Source organism: Recurvomyces mirabilis, assembly GCF_035927965.1.
Source record: "Recurvomyces mirabilis strain CCFEE 5264 chromosome Unknown scaffold_6, whole genome shotgun sequence".
NCBI lineage: Eukaryota > Fungi > Ascomycota > Dothideomycetes > Mycosphaerellales > Teratosphaeriaceae > Recurvomyces > Recurvomyces mirabilis.
In genome coordinates this window covers 93,101-109,865 of record NW_027041940.1, presented here as the reverse complement: position 1 = coordinate 109,865, position 16,765 = coordinate 93,101, and the positions used below count along the sequence as shown (strand labels likewise).

The window sequence follows — 16,765 nt, the reverse complement described above, 5'->3', positions numbered from 1 at the left end:
GGGGCTAGTCGGGCTAGCCCTTGATTCCTAGTGAGCACCTGCGCCATTCGACAAACAGTACATTACTTTCCAATGCGGTGGTGCGTTCAAGCGGGAGGGTCTGTGAAGTGAGGAGCATAGTATAAGACACCCCTATAACGAGCAACATAATGATTCTTGGTTGTTAGGATTTGAGCTTCGTCATAAATTCGTCATCGAATCTCATGGCCTCCATCACACCGCACTCTCGGGATTGGTGGCGAGGGCAATCATGCTGAATTCCATATTGCCCTCGGCAGCTTTCACGTACTTCCGGATCCCAGCATCCAGTGCCTTTTCACTGAGCACGTCGTCGGCCTCATTCAGCACAGCGCGGTCAATCGGACCATTCCAACCACCCTCTAGCTCATAGAGATGCCCATCCTTACCTTTGACAAAGCTGATGAAGTGATAGCCATTTGGCTCAGCTGCGAGAGGAGCCTTCGAGTCACCCTTGAACGCAACAGACATATGTGCCTCCTCAAGAGCGTCAGAATTGTAGAGCACATCGGCACGAGGTAGTGGTTTGAGTGGTGTCGCCTCCTTCAGGATCTCATCGAGGATGGAATCTTGCGCGATAAACTGCTTCGCGGAGCCGTTACAAACGCTGTGAAGGAGCGCGATGAGACCGCATGCGTGGCCGATCGTCTGCTTGAACCAGATCGCTGGCTCCTGGTCGCCTGCGCCATCGTAAGTGAGCTTCTTGGTGCCGAGTCCGGCTGCTGTGTCCTGAGCACGAAGGCGGCGGTAGACGTCAGCGGGTGCTATGAAGATGATGGCGTGGACTGGTCTTGGGACGAGGGCGAGCAGATCTGGCTCATCGATGCTGTAGATGTCGTAGAATTCGAGCTTTGATGAGACTCCGAGTTTGTGGACCAGCTCCGTGAAGACTACCGGGCTGTTTTCGAGCGGCACAAATTGCTTCTTGCCATCGGGAAAGAAGTAGACGCCGCGTTCATTTCGTGACATCTTGTATCCCTTTCTTGCCACCAATATTCAGTGTCTTGGTGGCGATCAGATCAGTGGCGCCATGTACTCGGGATGGAGTTGAAATGCGTGCGGGAAATGAGGATTGCGTGATTATGAAGTTCAAGTGAACGTGTTTACGCCCATGTGGCTGCTGCCTACAAGCTCACTTTACTCACGGGACTGAATTGTACTTTGCTCATCTTACCCATTCGAGCTGGGCGCGAACGAGGTGTTAAAATGGTCATCAATGCGGTCTGCGAAGGAGACGGCTTGCATTAAACTTCATATGAGATGGTAAGCGGCAAACGCTACAAAGCAAGCCAACCTTAATATGACTATCTGACCAGCCCTGTCGAGATTCTACCCTATACAGAGGCTAGATATCGTTGCGAGATGTCGGCACTACGAGGATTGACAGTATAGAGCTTGTGTGTGTCTCGAACGCCACCCTTGATCTTGATGTGGTCGCAAGGAAGTTTACGAACCGTCCCGTCTTGCGGAACTTTTGCTTTCAAAAGTGAGGCGGCCGGTCTTCCTCCAGCACCCAGGAACATCACTGCACTCGACTCTTGCGCCCGTCTCGCTCACAAGGTACCTTACAGAGGACCAGGACTGTGCGAGACCGCAGCACGATAATGCAGCGGCTCTGTCTACTTGCCATCCGAGACTGAACGGCCCATCCATATCTTGATAGCAACACCCCGTTAGCACATTGTTCTGGCTTCTCCGAGAAGAAGGAAGAAGCTGCCCTCGTTGGACCAGAGTACGCCAAGTACTGGCTTGTGGTTGAGTGAAGATGTAGTAAGGATGCAATTTGTGAGCCTAATATCTGTGGCAGCTGTAGTGGCTGCTACATGTGCCTTGATGATCACACGTGGTACGGGTTTGAATTCGCTAAGTCGGCCTGTCTTTACGGCCGAGAGTTGAGGGTGAGATGCCGCAGAACAATCTGGTCTGATGCCGTGTGTAGTCCTGATTTACGGGAGCCTTGTCGTGTTTACTTGCTCTATGCACTTTTCGATACACACAATCCACTCAACCGCTCACAACAGGGTATGAGGATGTCTTCTCGGTCCTGGAGCCTGAAAAGGGTCACTGCACAGTAATCTGCTGCACCTGAATACCACCCGTGGTGTTATGCAGCAAGCTCAAATGCTGAAAACTGCCTCGCTCGTGCTGACGTGGGACAGTAAAGTTGCCAGGTCCGGTGGCAAAGAACCAGAACGTTTCGTTGGTGCCGATGGATGTGATCTCGGCGCATCCATCGCTGGCTGAGGCATTGATCGCAGTGAAGTGGACACCTATATACTGATCTGCATCGACATCACCGACTGTGAGCGTAATATTGCCCGTTATGTTCCTTCCGAAGTCATATGTGGCCGACGACGGGCCAGTGAAGATGGCATTGCCTAGACTGTCATCTACTAGTGATGAGGCGTTCGTGACCGTGCCGTTAACCTGGTCGAGTGAGACTGGGTGAAGCGTTTCATTGATAGCAGCCAGTCGATAGCGATAGTTCTGACTTGACGCGGCACTCGAGCAGACCAGCTGCATGGTCGGCAGGAGGGTGAAGAATGTGTTCATCTTGGGGACGATGATCGAGATAGATCTTTGAGCAAATCAAGCATGTGAGCACGACCGAGGAGAGAAGACTGTTGTGTGGACTACTTGACCCGTATATTTGAGCTGACGTTGAACCCTGACATGTAACACACTTGTGAAACGCTCAGGAAGCGCTTTGTTGTGAGGGATTGTGAGCGTAGTCGCTATTGGATGAAGATTTTGTGCTCTGTGTAACGTGGTTGGCTAATCATATCGCCTGAAGACACGCTCTAGTACATACCCCCCTAATTCGCTACGAAATGTGCTGAATGCGACCTTGGTGAAGCCAATGTGAATCAAATCAATACACCATGGCAGATGCAGTTGAGCACAGCGAAATGCGCGTCGATGCACAAAGAGCGAAGCAGTTGGCTGAGAACCTAAGCACTGTCTGTCAACGCGTAGACAAGGTAGCCGGCGGTCGCAAGGTAAAATCACAGTATCCAATGTTCGAAGCATGACCTTTAACCAGTAATATAGGTTCGTCTGATTGCCGTCTCCAAACTCAAGCCCGCGAACGATATACTGGCCCTCCATCATGATCCTCACAAGCAACTCGACTTTGGCGAAAACTATGCTCAGGAGCTTACCGAGAAGGCCGGACTACTACCCAAGTCCATACAATGGCACATGATAGGAGCTTTGCAGACGAACAAGTGCAAACCTCTAGCGGAGCAGGTGGCGAATCTGTACTGTGTGAGCAGCGTGGACAGCGCGAAGAAGGCCGATGCATTGGAGAAAGGCAGAGCAGCTCTGGCGGAGAAGCAGGAGCTGAGCAGTAAGCTGAGGATTCTGGTTCAAGTCAATACATCTGGCGAGGCGGAGAAGAGTGGTGTCGAGCCTGACGAGACGGTGGAGTTATGCAGACATGTTCGCGAGAAGTGTCCGCATATTCAGCTTGCTGGGCTCATGACGATTGGTGCGATCGCAAGAAGCCAGCAGGCCACCAATGCCGACAGCGTGAACGAGGACTTTGTGGCCTTACGAGATACAAGGGATAAAGTGGCTGCTGAATTGGGGATTGAGGCAAAAGAGCTGGAGCTCAGTATGGGCATGAGCTCGGACTTTGAAGCTGCCGTCACACAGGGAAGTGATGAGGTCAGGGTGGGCACGACTATATTCGGCGACAGGCCAGCGAAGAAGGATGCGAAGGTGAAGAACGAGACGACTGAAGAGAAATCATGATGTGTTGAATGGCAGTATAAAGGCTCACTCGTTCTGGGAGGCGTGCATGTGCAATGTCAGCAAGCTCCCATACGCCTTCATGCAACGTAAACACCGACAATCGAGGTACTTCGTTGCTATTGGTCGTGTCGCTTGTACTTATGCAGCAATATCGATTTATTCCGGATCGGCAAGCCGAGAAGATCACTGGTCCCACCGACCAAGCATGCACGCATCGGGAGCTGCAGCTATCCGCCAGCCAGCCTCTTTTTCAGCTTGAAGAGCAGAGCATCATACGGATAGCATGAGCAAGTCAGGTCCTCTTTAGCTTGACTCACCTTCAGTATTGCGGGAATATTATCGTTTGCGGGGCGTGATCATGGCTGCGGCTGTCCAACTGCAAAACTCCAAGACGATGAATGGAACGCGCTACGAATTGCCACAAACTGGCCTCGCAGCACTGCTCGGTCAATTGGCGTTACCTGGAGAGGTGCAACTGCCCAGTGGGGCGGTCGTGCTTGTGGGAAAAGATAATGGAAAGCCAGTATACAAGGTCGTGTTCCGCACACAACGTGCTTTGCAGACGCCCATGACTGAGATGGGAGTCGGCAATGCGTTCGTTGCCAACGTGATTGATGTCGAAGGCGATCTGAGTGTGATTTTCAGCCTGCGCTCGCATCTGTATGAGAAGGTGCCGCTCATACAGAGACTGCAGTTCATATGGGACTCCATCAAACCGGCAACGCAGATGAACTCGAAAGCCATTGGCGAGCACTACCATCGTGGTGACGACTTCTACCACACTTTCATCGACAAGCGCTACCGCTTCTACTCGCACGGCATCTTCCATTCGCCTACAGAAAGTATCGAGGAAGCGTCCGAGCATAAGCTAGAAACGATGTGGAAAGCTCTTGGTCTGAAGGAAGGAATGAAGCTACTGGATGCTGGAGGAGGCTGGGGTGGTGTTACACAGTACTGTGGTGCCAGGGGTGTACACGTCTCCACCCTCACCATTGCTCCTGATGGTGCGAAGTATATTGAGAGGCTCCTTGAAGACCAAGCACTCCCGGGAGAAGTTTACCTCGAGGACTTTCTCCTGCACAAGCCAGTGGAGCAGTACGACCATGTAGTCATACTTGGTGTAATCGAGCACCTTCCGGACTATCGAAGGTTCGCCAAAGCAATGTGGGATGTACTAAAGCCAGGGGGTCGTATGTATCTGGATGGTTCCGCAGCAGTACAGAAGTTTGCTGTTAGTGCTTTCACCCGCAGATATATCTGGACTGGTACGCACACCTTCATGACCGCGCAGGATGTGATTACAGAACTGCTGTATCACGGTTTCGAGATTGTGGAGTTGGTCAGAGAGACTCGTGATTACGAGTGGACTATGCGTCAATGGGCACAGCGACTCGAAGCGGCCCAGGGGGACATCACAGCCCGGTGGGGTGAAGAGACATATCGACTTTTCCGGCTGTATCTTTGGGGTGGTGCGCATGCATTTAAGACCAATTCGCTACAGGCGTATCATCTTGTGGCTGAGAAGACGGCGTGGACAGGACCTCGACCTTCGACTATGCAGCGTGTCTGGCAGTTCGCGAGGGATCTCTGGTAGAACATGACCTCAGGATACAAACTCACAAAGCTTCACTCTTACGATCACACCTCATTATCGCGCTGTCCTAGTATCTCTTTGGCAATGCAACGCCAACGACATACCTTCGTACACGTGCCCTGCTATTATGACGTCTTTCGAACGGTGCAGCACAAAGCCTTCCCGCTTGCTGTCGTGCTCTAAATTCCACGATGCTCCACTCCAGTCTAACAAAGGGAAGTTCTGCGAATTAATGTTGACCCGGGGGACCTCGCAATCGCTTTGCATTGTTGAGCCACTCGACGCTCGGCACATATTGGCCACCTCACTCAGCTAAGACAAATCCGTAATATGCAGCGCTTGGACCGTCGAAGCTGTCCGTCCCAGTGTAGCAATGATTGCGAATCCATAATGGGACTGCGAGACGATGGCGTTGTACGCTACTCCTTTCCTTCGCTACAACATTAAGTGTCTGAGAGCCTCGTTGACATGCACTCCGCCAACGCGCGCCCGCGTGGGCAGATGATTCCCTCCCAATATGGCGAGCTCGGTCTCGCGAAGCTGACGGCGGATGCTGGCAATAAAGCTGTGGCCGCATATTCCATGGTCGAAAATCTCCCTGTTATCTCCTTGAACCAAGATCAGACCTACAAAGGTGGCATTCATGGCTTGTTCCCGCCCATACCGGTCCCTGACATGAGTCTGTTCGTTCGACGAGTGGCTACATGGTGGCATCCTGGTTGGTGGAAATTCGCTTCTTGTGATGGTGGACACATACCGAAAGCTTTGCCATACTGATTGGAGACATGTGGCCATATGGATGGTGTCGGCTGTCGAGAGGGGATTGAGATAGGGTCTCAACATGCACGAGATGCTAACCATGCTGATTGTCTGGACGAAGCCAGCACGTGTCTCCAGATTCGGCTCATGTCCACAAGCAAGGAGGCCACATCAGAGCTTCTGCTCTGATGTGGCCACGAAATGCATCTGTTATTCCATCGGACATTAGCTGGTCCGCACCATTTCTTCTCATGTCTTGAATCTCGAATTGCTTGCTGTTCTGGAGTACAAGCACTGTTATGAGGCTCATGTTGTCGACGAGATAGCTTGCCCTCGGCGAAGTCTTTCTATCTCATGAGATAACGGTTAGTCAAGCTGGAATGTTGAGAGTATGTCCCTCATGAAAAAAGTCCATTTTCTCTCAAGCTAGTTTGTCCGGGATTCGAATTTCCAGCGTCCATAGAATTTTGCTCAATTCTCGAGATCACATTTGTGGACGTCTCCAATTACTATGTGCGAGTCAAAGCATAACGGTCGAGCACACTGGGTTGACCTTGATCAGGGTGTCTGGACATGACCGACATCATTGGCCATGAGATCACACGTCTCTGAAGCCACACCAAAACCGAGAACTGGGTCCCTTCATCTCTATATCACTTTCCTCGTACGATATCTCGAGTCCGGCATGGGTCGTTAGTCGACGTAGAGAGTTATCCCTGATCTCTCGACGATGATCCCGTCGCTTGAGATAGTCGTTCTAGATAGGATGTCACATTCTCGGCAAACTACTGTCTCGTCAACCCGAACGGATGGTAAGAATGTTAAATGGTCTTTTGAGCTACCACAGGGGATTTAGATCGATGAAGCTTGCTATGAAACTGGGAAGCTCAAAAAGACATTGTGGCTCTTCTGTCCGAATCCGACACGGACCCGACGTCGACACATCAAAACTTAAATCGACGATATCTTGACCACTACTGGACCAAAATACATGAAGAGGACATCAAAATGATCGCCTCGACGAGGACAATTCAATGGACACTGGGGTATTCGAAACCCCGACCGATCACATTCATACAGAGAAGTATGCAAAGCGATCTACGAACGATTAGCACCTGAAGCGAGACCAAGCATTACAGCGTTAGCGCGACTTACAATCATACCCCTAGACCAAGCGCCCAATAATGTCGATTTCAATGCATCAGCTAAATATATTGATTGATTTTAATGGCCGAGGATCCACCAAAGTTCGAGTCCGAATCCATAAAATGCGATTATAATACGTACAGGAGTTCAGTCGTATGAGCGTGGCTTTCTACTCGCGTAGGTAGATGGATGCAAGCCTTAAATTAATGACTATTGCCGATAGGTTGTCTGGGCACTCAACGAATCGACAAGAACCGGCGTAACTTGGTATATGATCATAGGAAAACGTTGTCTAATTTGTCGTACGACAACATTGACGAACCGTGGAACGCGGTCCGCTGAGAGTTATTGGAGACTGTTATGGTAGGTTTCTACTACACGCCAGGCTTACGAGGCCTATTCATCGGCCCTTGCATACCTCAGCCCATTAACTGCTGACGAAGATTTCTTCCTTCCAAACGCCATGCTATGCCACGACGCCTATACCACATGACCACTTTCATCTCCCTAGTATGTTCTCGCCAGATTCCTCAAATACCAGTCCACCAGTCTCCGGCCCACCTTCGCTTCCGACACATGAATGATATCGCCTTGCATAGCATAATCGAGATCGCTCGAATTAACAACATCACCCTCCAACAGCCCACCCTGACTCTGCCTCACCTGCCTCGACCGCTGCTTGTTAACCAGTAGCCAGTTGCGCAGAGTATCGGCGTCGACCTCGAGGAAACCAGCCAGCTTCGTCAGGTCCATGGTAGTGTAGAGCTTGAGGTAGCTGCGTACGGTAGGCGAGAACATGTTTGTCTTGACCTCCTCCATGAAGATGCTGAGTTGGTGCTCGACGGGATCGACGTTGAGATGGGGTTGATCGAAGTCGGGTGGTGTAGGCGAGATGAACTTCGGACATGCAGCGCGGAAGAGCTCCTCGAAGATGGGAAGTGCCTCGGGACCACCACGTTGCATGCGGGTGAGCTGCTCGCCGTACTTCTCTCTCAATGCGGTGTGGATGGTATCGTCCAAACGCTGTGGGTAGAACGCCACACAGATTGCCACGAGCGCATACATCTGATCGTTCTTCTTCGTGATGCTGTCGTACTGGGCTCCCTTCTGGAAGTTCTTCGTCCGACTCACATAAATGAGGATGTGGTTGAACGCACGAAGAGCATCGGCATAGCGGTGCATCATCATGTAGCTGAAGCCGACGTAGTAGTAAGTGGTGAAGTTGGCAGCCATGACCCGAGCGAACATTGCCTTCTTGTTAAGTTCGATGTCGTCGAGAGTCTTGAGCGCCAGACTGAAGTCGCCCAGCAAGCAGTGGACGCGTAGTAGGCCGATGATGGAGAAGTAGCCGAGCATTTGGTAGAGTGGTCTCCCGCCATATTCACCAGTGTATCCAGCCGAGTCCTCGCCTCGCTTTCTTGCTGCGAGCTGTTCGCTGATCTGCGAGCGTTGGATGAGAGAATAGAGTACATTCAGAACTGAGTAGCAGCCCCATGTGTTTGGATTCTCGCGAAGAATTGTAATCTCCTCCTCGTTGACCTGTGTGCTGGATTGCTGGAAAGCAAGTCGCTGGCGGTAAGAGCAGAAGGAGTTGAATTGGTAGATGAACTCGTCTATCATGTCCCACGCCCAGAAGTGCTGACACGTCATGTTAGCCTCAGTATCCCATCTCTACATGCGATATAACATACCGAAGGCACCTCGATGTCCACAGGTCCCTCGCTGTTCAGAATAAAGTGGAAGAGATTGCAGTAGCTGTCGTAGCTCTGAATCTTGGTCTCGAGCGTCGCCTGGTACTCTAGTGGTGTCGCTGCCGCCTGTAGTTGTGCCTGCAGATCCTGTGGTCCTCCTCCCATCGATCCTTGGTCGTAGTCCTGCCCATCCTCATATCCCACCTGCTCGCGGTAGTCGTTGGCCAACGCCTCCTCCTCTACATCCGAATTATCGTCAGCTTGCCGCTGGGGCACGCCCTGCTGGTATGTGGGCGCTTGTCTCACGGACATGATGTGTATATGTACTGGACGATCCCTCACAACTTCCACATCAATACTTGTCGCATGCGCTTCACCAAATTGTTCAGTCTGTGCTAGCGTTGTCGTAGTGGGGAAAATCTTGGCAAGTCCGCTCATACATATGGCCAGCCGTAAGCGATGCCCAAGCAGCCACCTGATGACTATTCACTTCGTTCTGCTCCTTCTTCGTCTTTACAATTGACTTCGGTGCGCTTCATTGACGATATCTAACTGTTTGGATCTCTATATACAATCATGGCAGACCAAAGCAACGAGCCTCCCGTCCACGATCGACCAAAGCCTAATGACAAGGCACCCGTGTACAAAGTGGCAGTGGTCCAGATGCATCCGAAGGTAGCATGATATCCGCACTGCACAGAGCCAACATCAGCTGAAGCTCTCAACAGCCGATGCAACTCGAAGGTAACTACCAAAAAGCAGCAGCTTTCATCCGCAACGCAGCACAACAGAAAGCCGAGCTGGCCGTTCTGCCAGAATACCATCTCTTGAACTGGGTACCGCAAGATCCTAAGTTCAAGGAAGCTTGTGGAAAATGGGAGGAGTATGTTGACAGGTACTGTGCTCTGGCAAAAGAGTGCAATATCTGCATCGTTCCAGGCACTATTCTGGAACTCATCAACCCAGGCACAAAGGACGAGACGTTACTGAACGTGGCTTACTTCATCGACAACAACGGCGAGATCATTGGTCGATATGTCAAGAAGAATTTATGGGGCCCTATTGAGCGACTCCACTTGACTTCGTCTTCCGAAGATGCCCATCCAGTGTTCGATACGCCATTAGGCAAGGTTGGTATGCTGATTTGCTGGGACCTCGCCTTCCCAGAAGCTTTCCGTGAGATGATCGCTCAAGGTGCGAAAATCATCATCATTCCTACTTTCTGGACCTTATCGGACTGCTCGCCTGCTGGGCTGGCAATCAACCCTAGTTCGGAAGGACTTTTCCTGGATTCTATGCTTACGGCGCGGTGCTTTGAGAATACTTGTGGTAGGCTCCGTCGTATTTGCGCCCACATATATGCATACTAACACTCGTCACAGCCGTCATCTTCGCCAATGCGGGTGGACCACCCGGTAAAGGCTACGCAGGACTATCACAAGTCTGTGTACCATATGCAGGGGCTCTTACACGACTCGGAAGCTCGGCAGAAGGCATGGCAGTCGTCGACCTCGATATGAAGATCGTCGAGGATGCAGAGGCGAATTATCAGGTGCGAGCGGATCTGGCAAGAACCGATTGGCATTACGAGTACAGACACAGCAAGACGGACGCGAAGTTGTGATTGAACGGGATGGGTAAGTAATCAGATTCTATGCTATTGTAAAGTTCAGCGTCTTCGGCATTGTCTAGACGAGCTTCCGGTCAAGTGCGGCCGCGCCATGCGTTTCTCCTCGTTCAAACATCATGTCTAGTCGTGGCTTCTCCTAAACATTGCGAAGATACCTCGATTGAGTGGCTTAGCATCACCAAGTCCTTCAGGTTGCGCAATGGCCTCAAATGGAAGGTCGTCAAGCGCTGGGGTTGTATTCGTGCAGAACGCCTGGAACAATTCCTGTGTCGGCTTAGAAGGAGATACTTGGCATGACACTAGCGTTCGACTGTCCATGGCTCAGCGGATTCTCTCAACCGGTCGCTGCCTTGCAACACGTAGGATGAGGGCCTCGACGGTAGTAGGGGCAAAGACTTCCTCTTGTAATCCTTGACCACATCCTCACTGGGCTCGACGTAGCTTAGGCGAAGATGTTTCCCGCGATGGGCATCTGCTTGATTCTCTGACAACGATCGCATGTCTGCAATAGTCTCCCCTCGCTTACGGAGCGGTGATGGGTTTGACTCCTTGTCAGGCAGATCATTGATGATGCATGGCACCACTGTCAGACTCCGGCACGGTCTGTTTGGGAGGTCGCCTGGTAAGCCGTGGTTGGTTTGAGCAAGTGCACTTCTTTCCGAGAACGACATCCTTGCGTTCATCTTCGGCGTTGTCATTTCAGACCATTCGTCCGGTGCCTGCACCACCACAGCTTTTGTGATAGTCGGGCTCCGATGGTCGGAGATCGAGTTGTAAGCTTATATTGGAACCTCTTAAAACAAAGGGATAGATCGGTGTCGTTTTCACAGTATCCTTGATCGATGTCCTTTGTCCTATGCCTCTGCTGCTGCTGCAATGTTCACGAACAATACATTCGTAGCTGCAGCACCAAATGTATTCGACGACATAGACATGTGCAATCACTCGTCCGCCTCGAGCATCCGCTCACGTTCGATCTCTCCACGGACATCATGGATCGTCAGGGGCACTACGCGAGACTCCCATTGCCGCTTCTCCTGAACCGCGAAGGCTTCCATACTTCGTAGTGCCACGACCAAAAAGCCAAGTTCTTCTCTCTCCACATCGAAAACTTCCCACCACTCTGCTTCGGGCAGAAGAGCACCAACTTCTCGGGCGGCCAGATATATAGAAGCAGTAGCGAGAGCACAAGGTTGATGCGTAAGGTACAGCAATTGTGGGCTGAGTAAAGCGCTGTTCAGATGTGCGAAGACCCGTCTTGCCAACACCGGTCCTTTATCGTCATGAAACGCTTCAAGAGTCTGCAGGTAGTTCATGCTCAACGTATATGGCAGAGCGACATGAGTTTGGAAGCCCAAGGTTCGCAAGATCTGCGCCTCGACCTTGTACAGTTGCTCTCGTCGAGTCTCGTACTCGCCATCTGACAGTCGCCACTCTGTTTCGAACGGTCCTTTCTCGATCAGGCTTTCGTCATACTTGCAATTCAGACTTCGAAGGCACTCGAACGTGGTCAAGATGGAGCGTGGGCTCAGACTAAAGCCGGAAGGCTTGGCGCAAAGATACATTGCAGCTGATGCCACATCCTGCCCTTGTCAGTGTCGCGTCTTCCATATCCACGAATAGCCTATGAAACTGCAATACACACCTGTGGATCATACTCAAGCATGCTGCCACCCTCAGGACCCACCCAGAAACGTTGCATGACGATGATCGACTGTGCTATGATTTCTTGCGGCAGACTGAGTAAGATACCAGCAGCCTGGCTTAGCCTTGACGTCTCATATCGGATGGAGTCTTCCAAATGCCTCGGAACGCTATCGAGCTGTGATGCTGACGTTTCGAGGTGGGTCGAAGTTGCCAGTGAGTTGACCAAGTGAGAATGATCGCGGATAGGTGCCATCATCGCTTTAGCCAGAGTCTTTCCCAGTCTCGGAATTGTGCAAAGCTCGATCTAATAATTCTGCTGCATCGTAAACAGAAGTCAATAACAGAGCGGTTCTTGGCGGTGGTTTCAATTCGCCGTCGGTCGGCGCTAGGGTCTCGACTCCGAAACGCGTTCTGTGACAACATCGTCCTCTTCCACACCGGCCAAATGAAGAAGGACTGCATACTCCGACATACATGACGGCGAAGCGGCTGACTCCTCCATCTATTTCGCTTGGACACGGCCGTGATTCGCAGACTTCATGATGTGATGAGTCTGCACCGCGGAGACTTGTCGCGCCATACCATGTCTACGTCTCTCCTCTCGGATGGTCTGGCAATACTCGAGACAAAATATCCACCAGGTTAATGGCCTATGTACCACCTCATGCCGAGGATGACTGTAGGAGATGGCAATATGGCAAGTATATAGGTAGCGAGAAGACCTGCGTTGTGGTCCCATCTCCAGCATCCTCCAAGAGTAGCACATTTCCTCACCTTCGTTCTTTCAGCTCTGCGAGCCTCACCTCTTACATTCGTTCATACAGTCATTACAGGTGCTGGACACTGTCTTTACCAAGATCAACATGAAGTTCACCACTCTTTCCATGGCGGCAGCTGGCATGCTCGCCACTGCCAGCGCTCAGACTTCTGAGATCTGCCAGTTGATCATCACGAAGACCATACTCGAGACCTCCACGAGCACGCTCTCTATTGGTCCGACTTATGAGAACAACGTTCCCACCGTAACCAGTACGGTGCAGGTAACGTCCAGTGTTGTCGTCACGGTTCGTTTTTCCTGAGCTCGCCTTGAATTTATATGCTGATTCGTCCCAGGTCTCCAAAGCCCCATTGCCATCCAATGTTACAGTCGTCACCCAGACGATTACCTCCACCGAGACCGAGACCTCTACCATCACTCTGCCTCTCAATGGCACCTCCGTTGGAGCAGCCGGCACAAGTGCTCCAGGCGGCGGGCCGTCCTACATCACAGTGACCATGACCGCGCCCGGTGGCCCGCCTGCTTACTCTGGTACCTCTGGCTATGTCAATTCGACAATCTCGGACGCTGCGACCGGTTCTGCTTCCGGCACGCCCTTCTCGCTGTCCGGTCTTCCCACCTTGAGCTCTTCTACAGCGGGCGCTGTCACGACTCGTGCTTCAAGCTCGCCTTCTATCTTTACCCTCACCGTGACTGAATCGTTCAAGCTTAACAGCACTGCTGTCTCACCAATCAGCGGATCTAGCGCACCAGTGCTTCCTTCGGTGTACACCACCACGATTGTCCATCCAGTAGATGGCACTGAGGTCTCGCCTGTCGGCACCTCGAGCGGACCCGTCTCTTCATCCACCTTCGTTGTCACAATCACCCAAAGCGCCAACAGCACCATTGCAATTGGTCCATCTAGCACGAGTGTGTCCACACCCTCAGTCTACATTATCACGGTGACCGAGACGGCTGCGAGTTCAGCTGCGACGAGCCTTCCCAGCAAAAGCACTGTGGTCTCGCCAGCCACGACTTCCGTCATCTCCTCCAGGTCTGCTTCAGCGCCTGGGATCCCTGTTGGCTACGGCTCGAGCTCGGCCTCCGCCAACAGCAGTATCGTCATGCCTGTCACCCGCTCGTCGTCTCCTTCTGCCTCTGCTTCGCTCTCGTTGTCGACAGTTCCCGTGTCCGCAGCGGCCTCGAATTCGAGCACTGCAAGCACCCGCACGAAAAGTACCCGTATAAGCCCAACCACTCTCTCAGCTCCAGGCTACGCTATCAGCACTGTATACGCGACCACATCATGGACAATCACGAGCTGCCCGCCAGAAGTTACGAGCTGCCCAGCAAGCAGTACTCGTGTATTGTCGACAGTTGTGCCTATCAGTACGACCCTAGTGCCGGCGAACACAACGTCCAGCACCAGCTCTTCGCTTGCCGGCGCTGTGACTCCAAGTGCATCTGCATCTGCGAGCGTATCTAGCATCTCTTCCAGCTTCAGCTACCTGCCGTCTAGCCCCATCATGTCATCCAGCAACGCATCCAGCTCGTCTACAGCAGTCGTCAGCCCGATATCCGCCAGTAACGCCACAATTGTTAACCCAGCAACAGCGAGTCTTACCACAACATCAGCGTCTTTGACGACCAGCACAATCTTCACCACGAGCAAGATGACTATCACTAGCTGCGCACCTGGCGTCGGCAACTGCCCTGCCGAGTCCACCCGTATCGTCACTAGCACACTAGCAATCGAGACAACTATTTGCCCAATCGAAGAGGCCAACAAGACCACCAGCATCTCATCGTCCGTTGCTGGGCCAGCGACTGCCAGCTCCTTGCCAACATTAATCGGCTCTTCGGGCTCCCTTCCAAGCCCTTCCTCGAGCAACGGCACACTCGTTGCACCTGTCACTGGGTCCTTGAGCACCAGCTCTGACACGCGCCTTTATTCGACCGTGACTGTCACAGTCCCAGCATCGACTGCTCCATCGGTCACGCTGGCTCCAGTCTTCTCCTCTGCTCTGGCCAATCTCACGTCTAGCATTGGGAGTGCCGACTTGACCTCCATTGTACCATCGGCATCAGTCAACCCGATCATTTCTTCTCTCATAAACAACCTCACTTCTGTCCTACCGGTCTCCGCCCAGTAAGTTGTGGCATGATCTTGGGAGTGGGATAGCTGCTAACAGTATAAGACCCACCGGAGCTGTTCCCACCGCCATCCCATCGTCGTACACTAACGGCTCGGCTACCGTTGTGCAGCCTACCCAGCCCAGCGATGGATTGACTCTCAAGCAGATCCTCGACTGGATTGCCTACCTGCTGGCTCACAAGTTCAAGTCATCAGGCGACATGGGTGCTGCCGAGAATGATCGCGCCCACCCTCGCGATCTCGCTTCTCGCTAGATCCTCAGAGTCGTTCACATCTATGGCGACAGACCGTGCTGGCCACGAAAGGTCGCCAAGAAGGAGCAACGTGGTTCCGGCTTATACATTGCTTTGTACATCCTTACATGCACATAGGTAGCATCGCATTGCTTCTGTAGGATATATGGGTATGCCTTCACGACATTCATTACACGACGTTTTCCACATAGACTAGCAATTGATTCCTGAAATTGCTACACACCGTTCACTTCCAATCTATCTGCTGTGACTGTGTTCCTGCTCTGCATATTCAAATGTGGCTAGGACAGTTCGCACAAAATCTGCATAAATTCGTGCCACCCACCCACGTACAAAAATTGGCGTTTGCGCTTTGGACTTTCTCCATTCAACATCACTGCGAACACAGAAAACAGGATACAGCATCTTGTAGCCACGACTATGCGAAACCTTGCAGAGAGGATATACGACCACTTTCGCTTTCCTCTACGTTGAAGGGTTCCTTACAAGACGAACACTTGATCATGTCTCGCGGTGGACGCGGCGGCTTTGGTGGCCGTGGCGGCGCCGGTATGATGGGCGGCCACAAACTCCCCTTTGACGTCGACCCAGATCTCGAAGACGTTTACAAATACGGCGAGGATGGTCAGACAGAAGAGGATCCTGCTCTTGCACTTTTCCCAGTGAGGCGCATTGCGACAGAAAAACCTCGAAATATGACTAATCACAATCTCAGCCCTATCCCGGCGGCGTCCCTATCGCACCACCACCAACAGCCGGAGAAAAGGAACTGGTCAAGATCCACCGTGAGCTGATCGCTCTCAAGCACGCTGGCCCGAACTACACTGGCCCACCAGGATCACTCAAAGCATTATGTGGCAAGAAGACAGCTGCGACCTTCAATGCTTTCGAGGACCAACAGACCTATGCCAAGAAATACGAACGCAAACCCTTCCGTCTTCCCGACCCAAAGAAGAGGAAGTGGGCAGCACCTCACCTGTTCCCGAAAGAACTATGGGAGCACATCGGTTACAACCCCGATGCCGGGGATGACGATGGCCAGGGCGCGAGGAAGAAGATTGTGCTCAATCAGCGCACGACCCTCGACAAATTAGCTAGATTCGACGAAGATGGCGATGGTGGCGATGCTGCTGATGATGACCCGGCAGAGGACGAAGTGAATGCTGAGGAAGCTGGTGATGGAGATGTTGAAGCGCCACACGATGATGACTTCGACGAAGACGATGACGATGATGCTAACGACTACAATGCCGAGCAATACTTCGACGACGGCGAAGACGACCACGAAGAAGGCGGGGACGAGTACGGCGGTGGTGGCGATGAAGGGTACTGAACATAACAGGTTCCATCTATCT

General features: G+C 52.1%; 9 protein-coding genes across 9 annotated transcripts; 5 read left to right on the top strand and 4 right to left on the bottom strand.

Annotated features, from left to right (window-relative positions):
* Positions 1-213: 213 nt before the first annotated feature.
* LTS14_002808 (uncharacterized protein) lies at positions 214-987 on the bottom strand (the record flags this gene model as incomplete). Its single annotated transcript, XM_064835513.1, has 1 exon — positions 214-987. One exon carries the CDS (start codon positions 985-987, stop codon positions 214-216), a length of 774 nt encoding a protein of 257 aa, XP_064696563.1.
* A 1,092-nt stretch (positions 988-2,079) lies between these two features.
* On the bottom strand, positions 2,080-2,571 carry LTS14_002807 (uncharacterized protein; the record flags this gene model as incomplete). The annotated part of the gene is made up of 1 exon (XM_064835512.1): positions 2,080-2,571. One exon carries the CDS (start codon positions 2,569-2,571, stop codon positions 2,080-2,082), a length of 492 nt encoding a protein of 163 aa, XP_064696562.1.
* Positions 2,572-2,900: 329 nt separating this feature from the next.
* LTS14_002806 (uncharacterized protein) lies at positions 2,901-3,774 on the top strand (the record flags this gene model as incomplete). Its single annotated transcript, XM_064835511.1, has 2 exons — positions 2,901-3,017; positions 3,070-3,774. 2 exons carry the CDS (start codon positions 2,901-2,903, stop codon positions 3,772-3,774), a joined length of 822 nt encoding a protein of 273 aa, XP_064696561.1.
* A 358-nt stretch (positions 3,775-4,132) lies between these two features.
* LTS14_002805 (uncharacterized protein) lies at positions 4,133-5,368 on the top strand (the record flags this gene model as incomplete). The annotated part of the gene is made up of 1 exon (XM_064835510.1): positions 4,133-5,368. One exon carries the CDS (start codon positions 4,133-4,135, stop codon positions 5,366-5,368), a length of 1,236 nt encoding a protein of 411 aa, XP_064696560.1.
* A 2,412-nt stretch (positions 5,369-7,780) lies between these two features.
* On the bottom strand, positions 7,781-9,276 carry LTS14_002804 (uncharacterized protein; the record flags this gene model as incomplete). The annotated part of the gene is made up of 2 exons (XM_064835509.1): positions 7,781-8,911; positions 8,965-9,276. The coding sequence occupies 2 exons, from the start codon at positions 9,274-9,276 to the stop codon at positions 7,781-7,783; spliced, it is 1,443 nt and encodes a 480-aa protein (XP_064696559.1).
* A 419-nt stretch (positions 9,277-9,695) lies between these two features.
* Positions 9,696-10,588, top strand: LTS14_002803 (uncharacterized protein; the record flags this gene model as incomplete). Its single annotated transcript, XM_064835508.1, has 2 exons — positions 9,696-10,293; positions 10,347-10,588. 2 exons carry the CDS (start codon positions 9,696-9,698, stop codon positions 10,586-10,588), a joined length of 840 nt encoding a protein of 279 aa, XP_064696558.1.
* A 947-nt stretch (positions 10,589-11,535) lies between these two features.
* LTS14_002802 (uncharacterized protein) lies at positions 11,536-12,494 on the bottom strand (the record flags this gene model as incomplete). The annotated part of the gene is made up of 2 exons (XM_064835507.1): positions 11,536-12,177; positions 12,240-12,494. 2 exons carry the CDS (start codon positions 12,492-12,494, stop codon positions 11,536-11,538), a joined length of 897 nt encoding a protein of 298 aa, XP_064696557.1.
* Positions 12,495-13,104: 610 nt separating this feature from the next.
* LTS14_002801 (uncharacterized protein) lies at positions 13,105-15,410 on the top strand (the record flags this gene model as incomplete). Its single annotated transcript, XM_064835506.1, has 3 exons — positions 13,105-13,305; positions 13,355-15,150; positions 15,200-15,410. The coding sequence occupies 3 exons, from the start codon at positions 13,105-13,107 to the stop codon at positions 15,408-15,410; spliced, it is 2,208 nt and encodes a 735-aa protein (XP_064696556.1).
* A 503-nt stretch (positions 15,411-15,913) lies between these two features.
* RPC31 (DNA-directed RNA polymerase III subunit C31) lies at positions 15,914-16,743 on the top strand (the record flags this gene model as incomplete). The annotated part of the gene is made up of 2 exons (XM_064835505.1): positions 15,914-16,072; positions 16,126-16,743. 2 exons carry the CDS (start codon positions 15,914-15,916, stop codon positions 16,741-16,743), a joined length of 777 nt encoding a protein of 258 aa, XP_064696555.1.
* Between the last annotated feature and the right edge of the window lie 22 nt (positions 16,744-16,765).